This window comes from Diaphorina citri, unplaced genomic scaffold (genome assembly GCF_000475195.1).
Source record: "Diaphorina citri unplaced genomic scaffold, Diaci psyllid genome assembly version 1.1 scaffold3667, whole genome shotgun sequence".
In the NCBI taxonomy this organism is placed as follows: domain Eukaryota; kingdom Metazoa; phylum Arthropoda; class Insecta; order Hemiptera; family Psyllidae; genus Diaphorina; species Diaphorina citri.
Genome location: NW_007381067.1, coordinates 1 through 16,534, shown reverse-complemented (window position 1 = coordinate 16,534; position 16,534 = coordinate 1). Strand labels below are relative to the sequence as shown.

At 40.1% G+C, this 16,534-nt stretch overlaps 1 protein-coding gene across 1 annotated transcript; it reads right to left on the bottom strand.

Annotated features, from left to right (window-relative positions):
- Positions 1-1,471: 1,471 nt before the first annotated feature.
- On the bottom strand, positions 1,472-16,529 carry LOC103520477 (supervillin-like; the record flags this gene model as incomplete). The annotated part of the gene is made up of 15 exons (XM_026831581.1): positions 1,472-3,209; positions 3,722-3,926; positions 5,438-5,874; positions 6,357-6,517; positions 7,068-7,266; positions 7,871-8,058; positions 8,281-8,385; positions 8,833-8,977; positions 9,083-9,095; positions 9,578-9,869; positions 12,869-13,075; positions 13,553-13,841; positions 14,831-15,240; positions 15,820-15,983; positions 16,477-16,529. Coding segments are annotated over 15 exons (3,111 nt in total), but the record flags the coding sequence as incomplete, so codon positions are not given.
- Between the last annotated feature and the right edge of the window lie 5 nt (positions 16,530-16,534).

The following is a 16,534-nucleotide window of genomic DNA, read 5'->3' as shown; positions in this document are numbered from 1 at the left end:
TGTTTAAGTCACCCATCCATTTATTGGCCTTCCTCGGCGTAGCTTAACATAGGTAACGCTAAAACCGGTCTTAAATGAACGGCTGGCTTTCTTTTATCCAATCTACCTTCTCTCTTCGCTTTCGGGACGATAAGATCTCGGTAGTTATGGTACCTTCTATCAAACCTCTTCAAAAAAAGAGCTAAAGACAAAAACGATAGAAAATAAGCTTTTATCTGTTATCTTGCTTTTTCGATTTGTAATGAATTGTAAATAAATCTGAGTATTTTGTTGAAAAAAAAAAAAATCTGAAAAGAGATTTCATTCAAAAGAGAAAACACATCATTTTGAGGTATTATTTAAAATATCAAACGGCCTTCAGTACTATGATCACATGAATAATGGGAAAAAAACTCACTGAGTAGTCCACTGAAAAGAGTAGTTCTTTTTCACAACTCACTCTCTATACATCTTTCTCTCCCTGGCAGTATTCCAATCTATTATACACCAAGTTATTCACATGATTAGAATCATAGTTCAAGATTAGCTCTCGGATTACTACTTAATTCAAGAGTTAAACTTTAAACTTCAACCAAATTTAATTAGTCACCGCCAGCCTAGTTAGCTTGGTTGGTGGCAATTTTGTTAGAGCTCATTTTGAGGGAGATTTCTTCAGTGGGAGATTTTGTAATCGCGCCAGCCTAGTTAGCTTGGTTGGTGGCGCGCCTGCCTTGTAAGCGCTAGGCCGCGGGTTCGATTCCCGCCCGGGGCGGATTTTATCCTAATGGGATAATGTTCGTTCTCGGGACGGCTGGCTTTCCTCCTATCCTGTCTTCCTTCTCTCTTCGATTTCGGGACGATAAGACCTTAGCAGTTACAGTTCCCTCTGTCAATAGATCACACTTTGAAAAATTTTAAAAAAAAAAAAAAAAAAAAAAAAAAAAAAAAAAAAAAACTTACATAACCCATTCCATTCTATTCAACACAAATTATATTCATATGATCATATGATCACAGTCCCGAAAGGCGAGTTAGGTAGAAAAATATGTATTTGGTTTCACAAAAAGTAAAAATAAAATCAAAATCAATACAAAGTAAATTCTCTTGAGTGATATAAATATAATTAAAGACACGAACAACATTGAATGAGATGAAAAGAGGAAAAAAACAAAAAAAAAAACAAAAAAAAAACAAAAAAAAACACATACTTGGCAGGTTTCACCTATGACTTTTTTTTAGGAAAATTCACAATTGTGACACTTTTTCGGTCAAAGAAGGAGTAATTAAAAAGAAAAACTGTATATTTAGGAGTTAATTTTGTTTGCAAAAAATAATAATAATAAAAAGCATTTAACTCCTCTAAATGTAGAATTTTCTATTAAATTTTCATTTTCCTTATACTATAATAAGGAAAGTATACGTAATGTGTTCTTTATTATTACCTCTATTGACTTTTTGGGAATTCAATAAAATGGAATCTCCCATTAAAAGTGTGTGAAACCCACCAAAAGAATAAGATTTATTTATTAGACATCTAAAAATGATGGTTAAAAAGTAATTTCCGACGTAAAACTAAAAGAAAAAATGTAAGGTACAAATATTTATCTAAGAACTTTGAAAAAATATATTGTATAAGATATCCAAGCTATCAAATAAGTTAGTTTAATGACATAAATTACAAGTTTACAGACCACTATTTCCCTTTCAAGACACTATTTTCCTTTCAATCTCTCTTAGTTCTTTCTCTGCATCCTCTTATTTTACAATAATTTACAGACTTTTCGATCACAAATAGAAAAAAAGGTCCCACAATTACAAAAAAAAAAACTCATTAATGGGCGGGACCACAGTCAGAGCTACAAATATTTCAAGTTATTTTCTGGTACACTTTTATGTTTATCCAGCAACACTTTACTTTTACAGTAAGTAGTGAAAAAAGTACATTTAGGAAAGTAATGAAAAACAAAGTACAGTAAAGGAAATTTAAAATTAGGAACGATCATTGTAAAAAATTTGAGCCGATACGATGAGGAAATAAAGGGAGCATAAATAAGATGGTGAAAGCAAAATAAAAAATAAATCACGCTTACACAGAGAAAAGAAAGTGAAAATTAAAGTACAAAATAAAAAATCAAAGAGACTTTAATAAATATAAATAAAAAAAAAAAAAAATCAAAGTACATCATAGCACGAACACACAATATAATATTCGCAACAAAAATACAAGTATAGGTAAAAACATATGAAATACTAGTCTTAAGTTTACGAAGGTTTATAAGAAAGTAACAGTTAAGATATGAAGAAATAAGTTAAAGGTCTTTTATTTAAAGGAGAATTAAAAAAAAAATATATATATCGTTTAATTATAATTTATTTCCAGCCAGAAAAGTAAAAAATAATTTCAGCAAGAGATTTTATTTCAGTCACTTTGTTACACATATTCAAACCAGTCAGTCAGATCAGCAATTTTGTCTATAAAAAAATCATCAGTAAAAAAGGAAAAAAAATCTTTTCTCAAAAAATAGTCTGCATTGTTTTTAGAAAACCGTTTACGAAAAAAACATTTCTTTTATATATATATAAAAAAAAATAATTGCCCTTTTGGAAAGCACAAATTTCAAGTCATTTACCCAGGCAGTATAGCCTCTTGCTTTGGTCTGTCAATCTATAGGAAATCAGTCGTCAAAATGAGTTGTCAACTTCTGGGTCATCGTGGTTTTAGAAGACAAGTGTCAGAAGAATATTGTCAATTTATAATTTTATGTGTTCTTTAAAACGGGGGGGTTTTCCTCTAGCCTGTAGTACTTCACAATTCAGTATATTTTACGCTTTTCAGGCAAAAGAAACCCATTTTCTTCTGTTTTTAAAACAGCCCCGCCCCAGCAGCCCGTTCCATCTTTGGCAAAAGGGTTTCATCGTCTGCGAACTTCAGCACAGCTCTCGTTTGATAGATTCTACGCTTTTCAGGCAAAAGAAACACCTCTGTTTTAAAACAGCCCTGCAGCCTGTTTCATTTTGCACTGTTTCCACACAGGCAATTCGACAAACTCTTCCCGAGGCATACCCAGGATCTCTAGGAAGTGTTCAGGGGACAGGTATAGCTCTAGTTTGGTGGGGTCTACGCCTTCCGGTAGAGGTCTCTGGAGTAGCTGGCTAGGAGGATATATGGAGCGGGATAGTTTGGCTAGTTCCCGTTGTACCAGCAGGACTTCACCTGGCTTGTGCCCGTCCTGGAAACGCAAGAGAAAATAATGGGTTAGAATCAGAAAACATTTTTTTACGATCAGTGTTTCACTGCCGCTTTTATTTCATAGCAATGAAACCACTGCTACTGCTACATTAGACTCTTGTCATCTGTGTCGTAGCATGCCCATCCCGTAGTATGTCCCTCATCAGACGGCGGGCATGAAGAGACACAATACTTTCCATTTAGGTGCTGGGTTAACACGAGAACACCAGAAAGTAACCCGTTGAAATATTTGCGAAAAACGAGTGCAAATTTTTGATTTCCATGCTTAGCCTTTTTCTTTAAAGAAAACTCCTTAAATACTAAGGCCAGCCACTCGCTATCAGGTACATCTTATCAGGTCTACCTGATGAGCACACACACTATTAGGTCGACCTGACAGGCGGACCTGATCAGGTGTACCTGTCAGGTCTAGCTGATAGTGAGTGGCTGGCCTAATGTTCCCTTAAGCACATGAACTATATTAAAAGGAGGGTCCAGAAGTTTTTCACTCACCTTGATATTAATCTCAGCCACATCCCCGCGGTCACTCCAAATCTGGAACAGGTTTGTGAAGGTCGCGGGTTCGAGTCCCGCCCACACGAGGTAGGCCGGTATCTCCCCTTCCTCCTCCCCTCCATACTTGTGCCGCCAATAAGACAGGGCGGTCTCCATGGCAACGCGACGCTCCTCGTTATACCGGTGAGCACGGGATCCTAGTCTGTGAATAGAATGAACCAATGAGACATGAGTTTTTTTCATTTAAGAGGTTTGATAGGGGGAACTGCAACTGCCGAGGTTTTTTCGTCGTAAGTTATAAGATTAGACCCCCCCCCCCCAAACCATATTTCCATTGCAAAGGATAAAGAAAGACATGTGATGTTGACACCAGATTTTTTTTTTCTTTAGTTTTTTTAAAGAGGTTGCGTCCCGGAAGCGAAAAGAGAAGGAAGACAGGATAGGAGAAAGCCAGCCGTTCCGAGAACGAACATAATCTGTTTAAGATAAAGTTCACACCGGGCGGGAAGAGAGGGAATTTTTTAGTTTTTCTGGGCGTGAACTTCTTTTTAGAGTAAGAGTTATGCATAAACACATCACATGCCTTCAGGCACACTCCATTTGTCAAGGGTCTAGGTTTACCTTACCCTTGGAATCAATTTAATTCAATTTAATTCAAACAATTTATAAACAACACAACAAACCAACGTTGCCATGGAGACAAAGAAAAAAAAAACATTAAAAATACAACATTTCAATGAATACAATTGTACAACGTCAGTTGGGAAAAAAAGGAGAGAAAAATAAAATAAAAATAAAATAACATCTAAAATTAACCTAACCTTAGTGGTGTTAAAAAGATAATAATAGGTACTTAATATTAAATTATACCGGTATTACCAATATACCAATTTATTATGACGGTTTCACCGACGTATTATACCAATTTTCCACCGGTTTGAACGGTGCTTTAGGTCTGTTGAACCTCCTCATTTATTTGGGAGGGAGGTGGTACCTATGAAACAACATAATATCAGAAGGAACATTTTAATTTGATTACATTGACCACTTCTCTATTTTTTTTTTTTTTTTTTTTTTTTAAGAGGTTTGACAGAGGGAACTGTAACTCTAGGGTCTTATCGTCCCGAAATCGGAGAGAGAAGGAAGACAGGATAGGAGAAAGCCAGCCGTTCCGAGAACGAACATTATCCCATCAGGATAAAATCCGCCCCGGGCGGGAATCGAACCCGCGGCCTAGCGCTTACAAGGCAGACGCACTACCAACTAGCTAAGTAGGCTGGCATTTATTTATTTAATATTAATGTGTCCCCAGACCCAACAGTAAATGGTCAGAGGAGAGAAAGGCTGACCATTCATCCAGAATGAAGATCTACTGGATGAAGAGAAAACATGATAAGAAGTAAGAACTACGTGGTCCTCTGTAGGCCGAAACTAAAAAAGTAAATAAAAAGATTAAAATACACCCTGTTTATACTACGAGAATGAGACTGAAAAGTCCCTGTACTCCCGCAGTCCAAACAAGGTCTGTGATTGAGACAGAAAGACATTGGACCAATTATTAGTAAATAAAAGAAATGTATTTTATTACAATCCAGCTTAGTTAGCTTGGAAGTTGGCGCGCTGTTAAAATACAAAAACTAGTGATATCCTTCTCAAAAACATTTTGTGACACAAGTAAACGCCAGAAAAAAACTATAATAACAGTAATAATACTCACTTGGTTGACTAGCAGCATACAGGTCGGACTGTAGGTAGGGGAATGGGGTGGTCAGGTCCGCATGATAGATATACGAGACAACAGGGATAGCACTGAACACTCCCAAAGTACTCGACAGCGCAAACATTCTAGGGGTAACATCGGACAGGGGTAATTTGGACACACGGTCTTTTGGGGTAACTTTAGACGCCGGGGTAACATCGGAATCATTGTCGCTTGAGGTAACTTTGAACGTTGTACCGTCGCTCAGGGTAACTGGAGTCAGGTCGAGGGCACTGTGGTACAAATGACGGGCCTCTCCTCCAAGGCCGGAGAAGAAGGCAGGGGGTTCTTGCCCCTCCTGTACAGGGATGAGGGAGAGAGGGGTGGAGGGGGCAGTACCAAGCTCCCTAGGATGACGAGTGAGGAAGTTACGAGCTGTGGTGAGCGCCACCTGCACAATGCATAGATAAAATGGAATCTTGTTAGAACGAGCAAAATTAAAATAATACTTGAGGTTGAAATAATAGTGGCGGGACTTTTTTCCCGGCGTTGAATTTTAACACACGTTGGTTTTTTGCGAGGATATCATTAGTTTTAGCATTCACTTTTTCTTTAATAACTTGTTTTGACGATATACGAACAATAACTGAAATTAATTCAAGTATTTTAGGTAGTAAACAACCCAAGTGGTATACTTGTTAGCACAGTGGACTTTTTATCTGAAGGTTCGTGGTTCGAGTCCTCGTCAAGTCATGAAATTTAGCGTAGTGTATTAGGCGGGGAACGAAATTCGTGACAAGCATTTATGATCAACACAATTAAAAATCCTCAAGTATTTTACGTGTAGATATCTATAGCAAAGGAGCAACCAAAGTTTTTTTTTTGCGCTTTAACACTACGGACAGTAGGTCGTTCGCGCAACTAAAGTCTTACCTTATTGATATCTAACATTTCTATCCTGGGAATCGAACCCCAGTACTTGTCCACAGGCACCAGTTCAGGTACTTCGTGAGATTGAAGCTCATAGATCATGTTGGTGTCTAGAATTGACATCTCATACAGCTCGTCCTCATCAGGATGTCCTGCTTCTGAACCTGGAAACCAAATAAATATATTTATTAGGTTAGGACGAAGAGAATGTTGAAATTATGGTTGTCGCCACGGGCGAAATTTTTCTGGATATTTACTTATTGAATTTCGAAGAGAACGTTGAACTTATTGAACTTGAATTTCGAAGAAACTGTTGAAATTACGATTGTCGCTGCCGCACCGCAGGCGAAATCTTTCTGAGTAACTACAATTTATTGAATTTGAAATTTCCGTAATTCCAACCCGGAACAATAGAATCCCGTAGCTTGGGTCTAGAAACCCTAGAATTCCGTGCCGACAGATATACATACTTTCTTATAGGAAACAGTATTCTCTTAGGAACTGAACACTTGATCTTCGAAGGTTAGGAATGCGCGATCTTGGATTTCTGGTACACGCGCTACCACGCCACCTAGTGGCTAAATTAATTTCCGTATTTTCCTTAAAAGAGGGGAAATGAGCCTCAGAAAAAGGGAAATCGTCTCAGTTTCCGAAAGAAAAATACGGCTAAACAAATCCCATATTTCTCTTTTTAAAAACTGGCCGTGTTCTCACCTCTCAAAGTTTCCGCATCGGTTTCTGAGGCGCCCAGTATTCGCCAGAACTTCTTGCTCCATTTACAGGGGGTATCAGATATGGTGTACACATGCGATGCCGTACAGCCCAGGTCATGTTGAACGATAATGTGTTGCGCTATTTCTGAACCACGCGACTTCTCAATGACGTTGGCGTACTCACCGGTGTAGTGGTAAACCTGTTGACCGGTTTAAACGTTGAGTTAGAAAACTTAAATAATTATTTAAGTATTCAATTACATATCTAAAACTAAAGCAGTTATAACATGAACTAAAAAATAAAGCATTATTGAAGACTCGGTAACTATGTGAAGCTCCATATCAACGAATTTGATCGAAATTGGACAAACTATTCGAGAGTTATAGACACATACAGAGATGGTTCCTTTAAAAGGAACTTTGAATGCCCAATCCGTGCAAAATCTAGAGAGATAATTTCCTTTCTGTATTTTTTGAAACATTTCATTCAAGAGTCATGGTAAAAAAAAAAAAAGAAAAAAAAGAAAAAACCTATCGATTTCAATACCAGAAAAGTTTAGGACACACTTTGCTGGTTTAACACGTTGACTGGCACACTATTCTTCATTATTTATTTCCTATGAGAATGCCATGAGCAATTTTTGGTCCCATTCGCCCTCTACTATGGAATATCTCCAGAACTCTAGAGATACTTGCGGTAGTTGACAGTATTAGATGGCAAATCGCTAGGTGGACAAGTAGACATGGCAGTAAAAGTAATAAGTTCAACGTGTCCGGGCCAACTTAATCATTTCCTTACCTCACTCGGCGTAACCAGTACATACGAATCTCCGCTATTGACCGACACATTTCTATCCTGGGAATCGAACCCCAGTACTTGTCCACAGGCACCAGTTCAGGTACTTCGTGAGATTGAAGCTCATAGATCATGTTAGTATCTAGAATTGACATCTCATACAGCTCGTCCTCATCAGGATGTCCTGGTTCTGAGCCTGGGAACCAAATAAATAAAATAAAATTAGGTTGGGACGAAGAGAATGTTGAAATTACGGTTGTCGCAGCGCCGCAGGCGAAAAAAAGTCTCCGTAAGCGAAAGAAAAAGCCTAGTTAGCTTGGTTGGTAGCGCTTCTGCCTTGTAAGCGCTAGGCCGGAGGTTCGATTCCCGCCCGGGACGGATTTCATCCTGTACGGATAATGTTCGTTCTCGGAAAGGCTTTCTCCTACCCCGAATTTCTCTCGGAACAGACAGGTTTCCATATGTTGCGTTACTTTGGCTAGGAGACACCACGGAGGTCGGGAATCACAGCGCTTTGTTCTACCTGGGGGGAAAATGAGACGAAAATCCCGTATTAGGAATGAGACGAAAATCCCCTATTAAAAATGAGACGAAAACCCCATACTAAAAATAAGACGAAAATTCCATATTAAAAATTAGTTGAAAATCCCGCAATAAAAATGAGTCGAAAATTCCTGAAATTCTGAATTAAAATGAGACGAAAATCTCGTATTAAAAATGAGACGAAAATTCCGCGATAAAAATGAGTCGAAAATTCCTAAAATTCTGAATTAAAATGAGACGAAAATCTCGTATTAAAAATGAGACGAAAAAATATTTTATTAATAAGTCGAAAATTCCTAAATCAATCAATCCATAATGGTTCCATCATGGGACGGGTCGATGTACGAAGGAGCGATTAGGCCCAAACTTGGGTGGAATAGAATGCCTCAGGGTAACCGTAGCTTAACACAAGTGACCTGGTGCTTACCTAGAGGACTAATATCACAGTCAGTATAATCTACACCTCGCATCCACAGTTGTTTACATAGGGAGATGGCTTGTTTCCGTCTATCCAGGGTTGCATTCTTGCCCATCCATATGTATAACTCGGTCCCGAAGTCAAACACTAGGATCTGAAAGAGAAATAAATAATGAAGTTTTCCATCAGAACAAGAAGTAGTTTCAGGTACGATTGTTAAAACTCCTAAACTCCTTCAATTAATTAAAAGCGTAATAACCATTCGAAAGTTACTGTAAAACAGAGACAAGACACTATAACTAAACATAACTGAAAGAGAAATAAATAATGAAGTTTTCCATCAGAACAAGAAGTAGTTTCAGGTACGATTGTTAAAACTCCTAAACTCCTTCAATTATTTAAAAGCATAATAACCATTCGAAAGTTACTGTAAAACAGGGACAAGACACTATAACTAAACATAGAGGCTTTGTTAAAGAACTTGAGGTTGAAATAATAGTGGCGGGACTTTTTTCCCGGCGTTGAATTTTAACACACGTTGGTTTTTTGCGAGGATATCATTAGTTTTTGCATTCACTTTTTTTTAATAACTTGTTTTGACGATTTACGAACAATAACTGAAATTAATTCAAGTATTTTAGGTAGTAACCAACCCAAGTGGTATACTTGTTAGCACAGTGGACTTTTGATCTGAAGGTTCGTGGTTCGAGTCCTCGTCAAGTCATGAAATTTTGGCGTAGTGCGATTAAAATACCAATACATATTCGTGCGGGAATCGAACCCAGGACCTCGTGACTCACCTTCCTCTCTGGGGCTTTTTAGTTCACTCCGCTTGCCCTCATAGCATACATAGGCTCCGTTGAATATATTGAGGAAGGCCGGGGGTTCATGGCCCGCCCCTATGCGAACCTGAGGACCGCGCTCTTCATCCAGCTGCACGGTGAGGAGGGCCGCGGCCCCTTGTTCGTTGAGAGAGGCCCTCGACCCCTGCCAGATGAAATAGGCGAACCTGTCCCTCCCGACGATGTTGTGACGAGATGGTTGACCTGGGAATATAGAATGGAGATTGGTCAAAATCAGTAACAGTTCAGGTTGAGTAACAGTTCAGGTTCGGTGGAAGAGCTTTTTGTGGATGTTGTGACGAGATGGTTGACCTGGGAATATAGAATGGAGATTGGTCAAAATCAGTAACAGTTCAGGTTGAGTAACAGTTCAGGTTAGGTGGAAGAGCTTTTTGTGCTTTTTACTTTCCTTATCCCATAGGAAGGAAAGTAATGTAATCGGGTCAAATTTTCGATGGTAAGTTTGTAGTGCCAAAACACGTTTTGAGGTCCCTAGAGCCTAAATCCAAAGTTCGTGTCGCATCCTTGTCACATTTCAAATCTACATACCAAATTTCAACTCTCTAGCTCTTACCCTTCTCCAGATATTTTGTTTACAGACAGACACACACACACGGACCAATGGCTGAAACTTTGGATTTAGGCTCTAGGGACCTCAAAACGTGTTTTGGCACTACAAACTTACCATCGAAAATTTGACCCGATTACATTACTTTCCTTCCTATGGGATAAGGAAAGTAAAAAGCACAAAAAGCTCTTCCACCTAACCTGAACTGTTACTCAACCTGAACTGTTACTGATTTTGACCAATCTCCATTCTATATTCCCAGGTCAACCATCTCGTCACAACATCGTCGGGAGGGACAGGTTCGCCTATTTCATCTGGCAGGGGTCGAGGGCCTCTCTCAACGAACAAGGGGCCGCGGCCCTCCTCACCGTGCAGCTGGATGAAGAGCGCGGTCCTCAGGTTCGCATAGGGGCGGGCCATGAACCCCCGGCCTTCCTCAATATATTCAACGGAGCCTATGTATGCTATGAGGGCAAGCGGAGTGAACTGAAGAGTCCGAGACAGGAAGGTGAGTGTGTTAATATATTCAACGGAGCCTTTGTATGCTATGAGGGCAAGCGGAGTGAACTGAAGAGTCCGAGACAGGAAGGTGAGTGTGTTCATATATTCAACGGAGCCTATGTATGCTATGAGGGCAAGCGGAGTGAACTGAAGAGTCCGAGACAGGAAGGTGAGTGTGTTAATATATTCAACGGAGCCTTTGTATGCTATGAGGGCAAGCGGAGTGAACTGAAGAGTCCGAGACAGGAAGGTGAGTGTGTTAATATATTCAACGGAGCCTTTGTATGCTATGAGGGCAAGCCACACTATTAGGTCGACCTGACAGGCGGACCTGATCAGGTGTACCTGTCAGGTCTAGCTGATAGTGAGTGGCTGGCCTAATGTTCCCTTAAGCACATGAACTATATTAAAAGGAGGGTCCAGAAGTTTTTCACTCACCTTGATATTAATCTCAGCCACATCCCCGCGGTCACTCCAGATCTGGAACAGGTTTGTGAAGGTCGCGGGTTCGAGTCCCGCCCATACGAGGTAGGCCGGTATCTCCCCCTCCCCCTCCTCCTCCCCTCCATATTTGTGCCGCCAATAAGACAGGGCGGTCTCCATGGCAACGCGACGCTCCTCGTTAAACCGGTGAGCACGGGATCCTAGTCTGTGAATAGAATAATGAACCAAGTGAGACATGAGTTTTTTTTTTCATTTAAGAGGTTTGATAGAGGGAACTGCAACAGGTTAGTCGTCGTAAGTTATAGGATTAGACCCCCCGGGACGCAACCATATTTCCATTGCAAAGGATAAAGAAAGACATGTGATGTTTACACCAGATTTTTTTTTTAAGAGGTTGCGTCTCGGAAGTTATGCATGGTAAACATTGGATTTTAGGATTATTGAGGTATTGGGAAAATCCTACAATGCTGCAGTGAGCACCAAAGTTGTGACATAATAACACAAGGAAATTGCATTTACATTTAATATTAAGATTTGAAATTAATTTGAAGAAACCACTGAAGAAATTTGTAATAATAAATACACAACTTACCTATGGCCTTGAACTAAGTCAGAAGGACCTGTCACCAGATCCTCCACTAGGTCATTCTGGTTGACATTGTCCACTGTGTCCTCTTCTTCTACATCTTCCTGAGGCCACCACCCCTGCCACAACCAGAGCTCCGCCCCTGTGTCCAACAGGAATAGACCTGGAAGCAGAGAAATGGATTTTTTTTTTTTTTCAGACATTGATTTATTTAATATTAATGTGTCCCCAGACCCAATAGTGAATGGTCAGAGGAGAGAAAGGCTGACCATTCATCCAGAATGAAGATCTACTGGATGAAGAGAAAACATGATAAGAAGTAAGAACTACGTGGTCCTCTGTAGGCCGAAACTAAAAAAGTAAATAAATAGATTAAAATACACCCTGTTTATACTACGAGAATGAAACTGAAAAGTCCCTGTACTCCCGCAGTCTAAACAAGGTCTGTGATTGAGACAGAAAGACATTGAATCAATTATTAGTAAATAAAAGAAATGTATTTTATTACGGTCCAGCTTAGTTAGCTTGGAAGTTGGCGCGCTGTTAAAATACAAAAACTAGTGATATCCTTCTAAAAGTAATGTAATCGGGTCAAATTTTCGATGGTCAGTTTTTAGTGCCAAAACACGTTTTGAGGTCCCTAGAGCCTAAATCCAAAGTTCGTGTCGCATCTTTGTCACATTTCACAGCTACATACCAAATTTCAAGTCTCTAGCTCTTACCCTTCTCCAGATATTTTGTTTACAGACAGACACACACACGGACCAATGGCTGAAACTTTGGATTTAGGCTCTAGGGAACTCAAAACGTGTTTTGGCACTAAAAACTGACCATCGAAAATTTGACCCGATTATATTACTTTCCTTCCGATAGGATAAGGAAAGTAAAAATCTACTCTATTCCAAGTGAGAACTCAGTACCTACTTCAACAATGGAGTGTTAGCAATCTACATAATATATTTACCTGATAGTTCTCGTCCTGTAATAGTCACGGAATAATGCCACCGCACAATATAGCTATCCCCGGAGAAGAACTGCCCATGACTTGCCTCGGGCGTACCTACTTCAACAATGGAGTGTTAGCAATCTACATAATATATTTACCTGATAGTTCTCGTCCTGTAATAGTCACGGAATAATGCCATCGTACAATATAGCTGTCCCCGGAGAAGAACTGCCCATGACTTGCCTCGGGTAATACACTAGACTCGAACTCCTCTATATGCCAAACCCGAAGGTCGAGGGTTCGAATCTCGTTCAGCTTACGAAGCTCCTCGTGAAAAAAATTAACACCCCGGCCTAGGTGAGTTCCTGGAATGGATAGAATAACAGGAGGTCATTAGATCCGTATAAAAGTAAGTGCTTTCAAATGAAAGCAACCTCCGTGGCCCAGCGGTTATCACACTAGGCTTGCACGCCGAAGTTCCCGGGTTCGATTTCCGGCGGGGTCGAAATTTTTTCGGCTCTGTGCTTGGAGTTCGGGGTGCACTCAGCCTCGTGAGGACAATGGAGTAGCTTCTTCAATCGAGTCGCGACCTGTGGTAGCATTACCAGTGAAATTGATTGCACAGAAAGCACTTTGGAATGCTGTAATATGCACAAAACTTGTGAAATATCTAAGCTTTACCACAAAATAATTTCAGATTTGAGTTAAAACAGTAAAAAGATCGAGTGGAAATCAGGAAGAATTATTGCCAAAAGAGGTACCGTACCTATACGTATTCTATTTGCTAACGGTAACGGTTTTTTTTGTCAATCGCGGGAATCGAACCCGAGTTCCATGCTCACCTTCCAGCACCAGGTCCGGTTCCACCTGTTGCATCTCGGCCAGTAGTTTCCCCTCCACCGCCACTATCTCTCCTCCTCCCTCTCCTTCTCCCTTCCCCTCCTTTTCCCGAAGTCGTATCACTCGGCTAAAGTCGGGCCAGTCCGCGAATTTCTCTCGGAACAGACAGGTTTCCATATGTTGCGTTACTTTGGCTAGGAGACACCACGGAGGTCGGGAATCACAGCGCTTTGTTGTACCTGGGGGGAAAAAGAGACGAAAATTCCGTATTGAGAATGAGACGAAAATCCCCTATTAAAAATGAGACGAAAACCCCGTACTAAAAATAAGACGAAAATCCCATATTAAAAATTAGTTGAAAATCCCGCAATAAAAATGAGTCGAAAATTCCTGAAATTCTGAATTAAAATGAGACGAAAATCTCGTATTAAAAATGAGACGGAAATCCCGCAATAAAAATGAGTCGAAAATTCCTAAAATTCTGAATTAAAATTAGACGAAAATCTCGTATTAAAAATGAGACGAAAATCTCGTATTAATAATGAGACGAAAATTCCGCGATAAAAATAAGTCGAAAATTCCTAAATCAATCAATCCATATTGGTTCCATCATGGGACACCCGTCGAACGAGCGATTAGGCCCAAACTTGGGTGGAATAGAATGCCTCAGGGTAACCCGTTTTCTACCACCTAACCCTTAGAGCTCCATTATTATGTGGTCAAAATCTCAAATTAATGAGGATAAAATTCCATGCCTCGGCTGGGGTCGAACCCACGCCCTCCTGTTTACCAGGCGAGCGTCTTGACCACTACGCTACTGAGGCAGGTTCAGAGGGCGAAAATAGTTCATTTGTGACAGTCGTGTTTTGAACGTTACCTAGCCCTAAACGGTCTATCCATAGTGGAAAACAGATCATTTGTCTAAAGTACCTTTTATTTAAGTCCTTGAAAAAAGAATCGATTATCTTTATGTGTCCAAAATAATAGATATTAGACCATATTAATATGTTTTATTTACCTAAAGCCAGTAGCACGAGATTGCCCGGATGGTCACCCATCCGGATACCAACCACACGAAACGTTACTTAACTTCAGTGATCCATTGGAAACTGGTGAAATCAACGTGCTATCGCCCCCGGCTATATCAAGCGTTTAGAGACCCATTTTCAGCATTTGTGCAGAACTTGCTATACTTCGTAGATTCTTATAAGCTTAACCCATCTTGGCTTTTTGTGCATGGAGTTAAGCTCGAATACTTACAACTGTTGCTCGGATCGCACCAGACAATCGAAATCCTCAATCCTATAGTTTCCGGCAACACTGTCCACCTTCTCCGTTGTCATGGTAACGAAAAATGCGTCCAAATCCGAATCCATCCTCGGTACAGCCACCTTCGCCTCGCCATTGGTCGAAATTTCCCCTCCGTTCGTTCTAGCTTCACTCCTATTGGTTGAAATTTCCCCTCCGTTCGTTCTAGCTTCACTCCACTCCACACTGGGCCGCACCAGTCTCGTCTGGACATGCCGTCTCCCCTTCACTTGTAACAGCATGAGGGGCAGATAGGGGGCCAGGTCTTGTGGTAGGGGGGGCGGGGTGGAGTGGGTACTCTTCAGGGCCACAGCGGCAAAGTCTTCTTTCGAGGCCAGGCCTGCGAGGGCTTCCACTGCTAGGTTGGCGTTCTTCTGGGACACTGGGAGTAAAAAGGCAGAGAAAAATTACCTTACAATATCCTGGACTTATAGTTGGCATGTTTGGTTTGGACGTTTCGGGTTTGAATTCCAGACCCGTCTTCAGCAGATTGTAAAAGTTATATCGTCCGCCAACTTCTCAATTAAAACATAATGCGAAACAGATATCATTGCATTTAACGAATTACGAACCGCACGTGAAAAATTCCGATATTTTGAAGAGATTACTTATTTTTCATTTCAGATCCTAGTGTTTGACTGTGAGAGGAGTTGTACATTTGGCAAGGGCAAGATAAGACCTTAACATTTCCCGATATCAAACATCTAAAAAATTTTAAAAAAATCTTATCAAAATAGATACTCACGGTTCTCAATATTGATTCTCTTGAGTTCTCTATCGTTACGAACCGCACGTGAAAAATTCCGATATTTTGAAGAGATTACTTATTTTTCATTTCAGATCCTAGTGTTTGACTGTGAGAGGAGTTATACATTTGGCAAGGGCAAGATAAGACCTTAACATGTCCCGATATCAAACATCTAAAAAAATTTAAAAAAATCTTATCAAAATAGATACTCACGGTTCTCAATATTGATTCTCTTGAGTTCTCTATCAGCTAGACCAGTGTTTACTTGACTATATTCATCTCGTATCAGATCTGTTCGTTCACTCAGGGCCCGTATTGGGTTCTTAGATCCTGCGCCTCTCCGCCGCGTTACCTTGATGGGCTTCTTTAAATTCACCCTAGGGGGAGAGAAGGAGAATCAAAATTAACCCGTATTGGGTTCTTAGATCCTGCGCCTCTCCGCCGCGTTACCTTGATGGGCTTCTTTAAATTCACCCTAGGGGGAGAGAAGGAGAAGAGAATCAAAAATTAATATTCTACAGAGGACGAAAATAGTTCAATTGTGACAGTCGTGTTTTGAACGTTACCTAACCCTAAACGGTGGAAAACAGATCATTTGTCTTTAAAAGTACCTTTTATTAAAGTCCTTGAAAAAAGAATTGATTATCTTTATGTGTCCAAAATAATAGATATTAGGCCATATTAATATGTTTTATTTATCTAAAGCCAGTAGCACGAGATTGCCCGGATGGTCACCCATCCGGATACCAACCACGCGAAACGTTACTTAACTAACACGAGAACACCAGAAAGTAACCCGGTGAAATATTTGCAATCGAAAAACGAGTACAAATTTTTGTCGATGGTGGGTAGTTAAGCTCGAATACTTACAACTGTTGCTCGGATCGCACCAGACAATCGAAATCCTCAATCCTATAGTTTCCGGCAA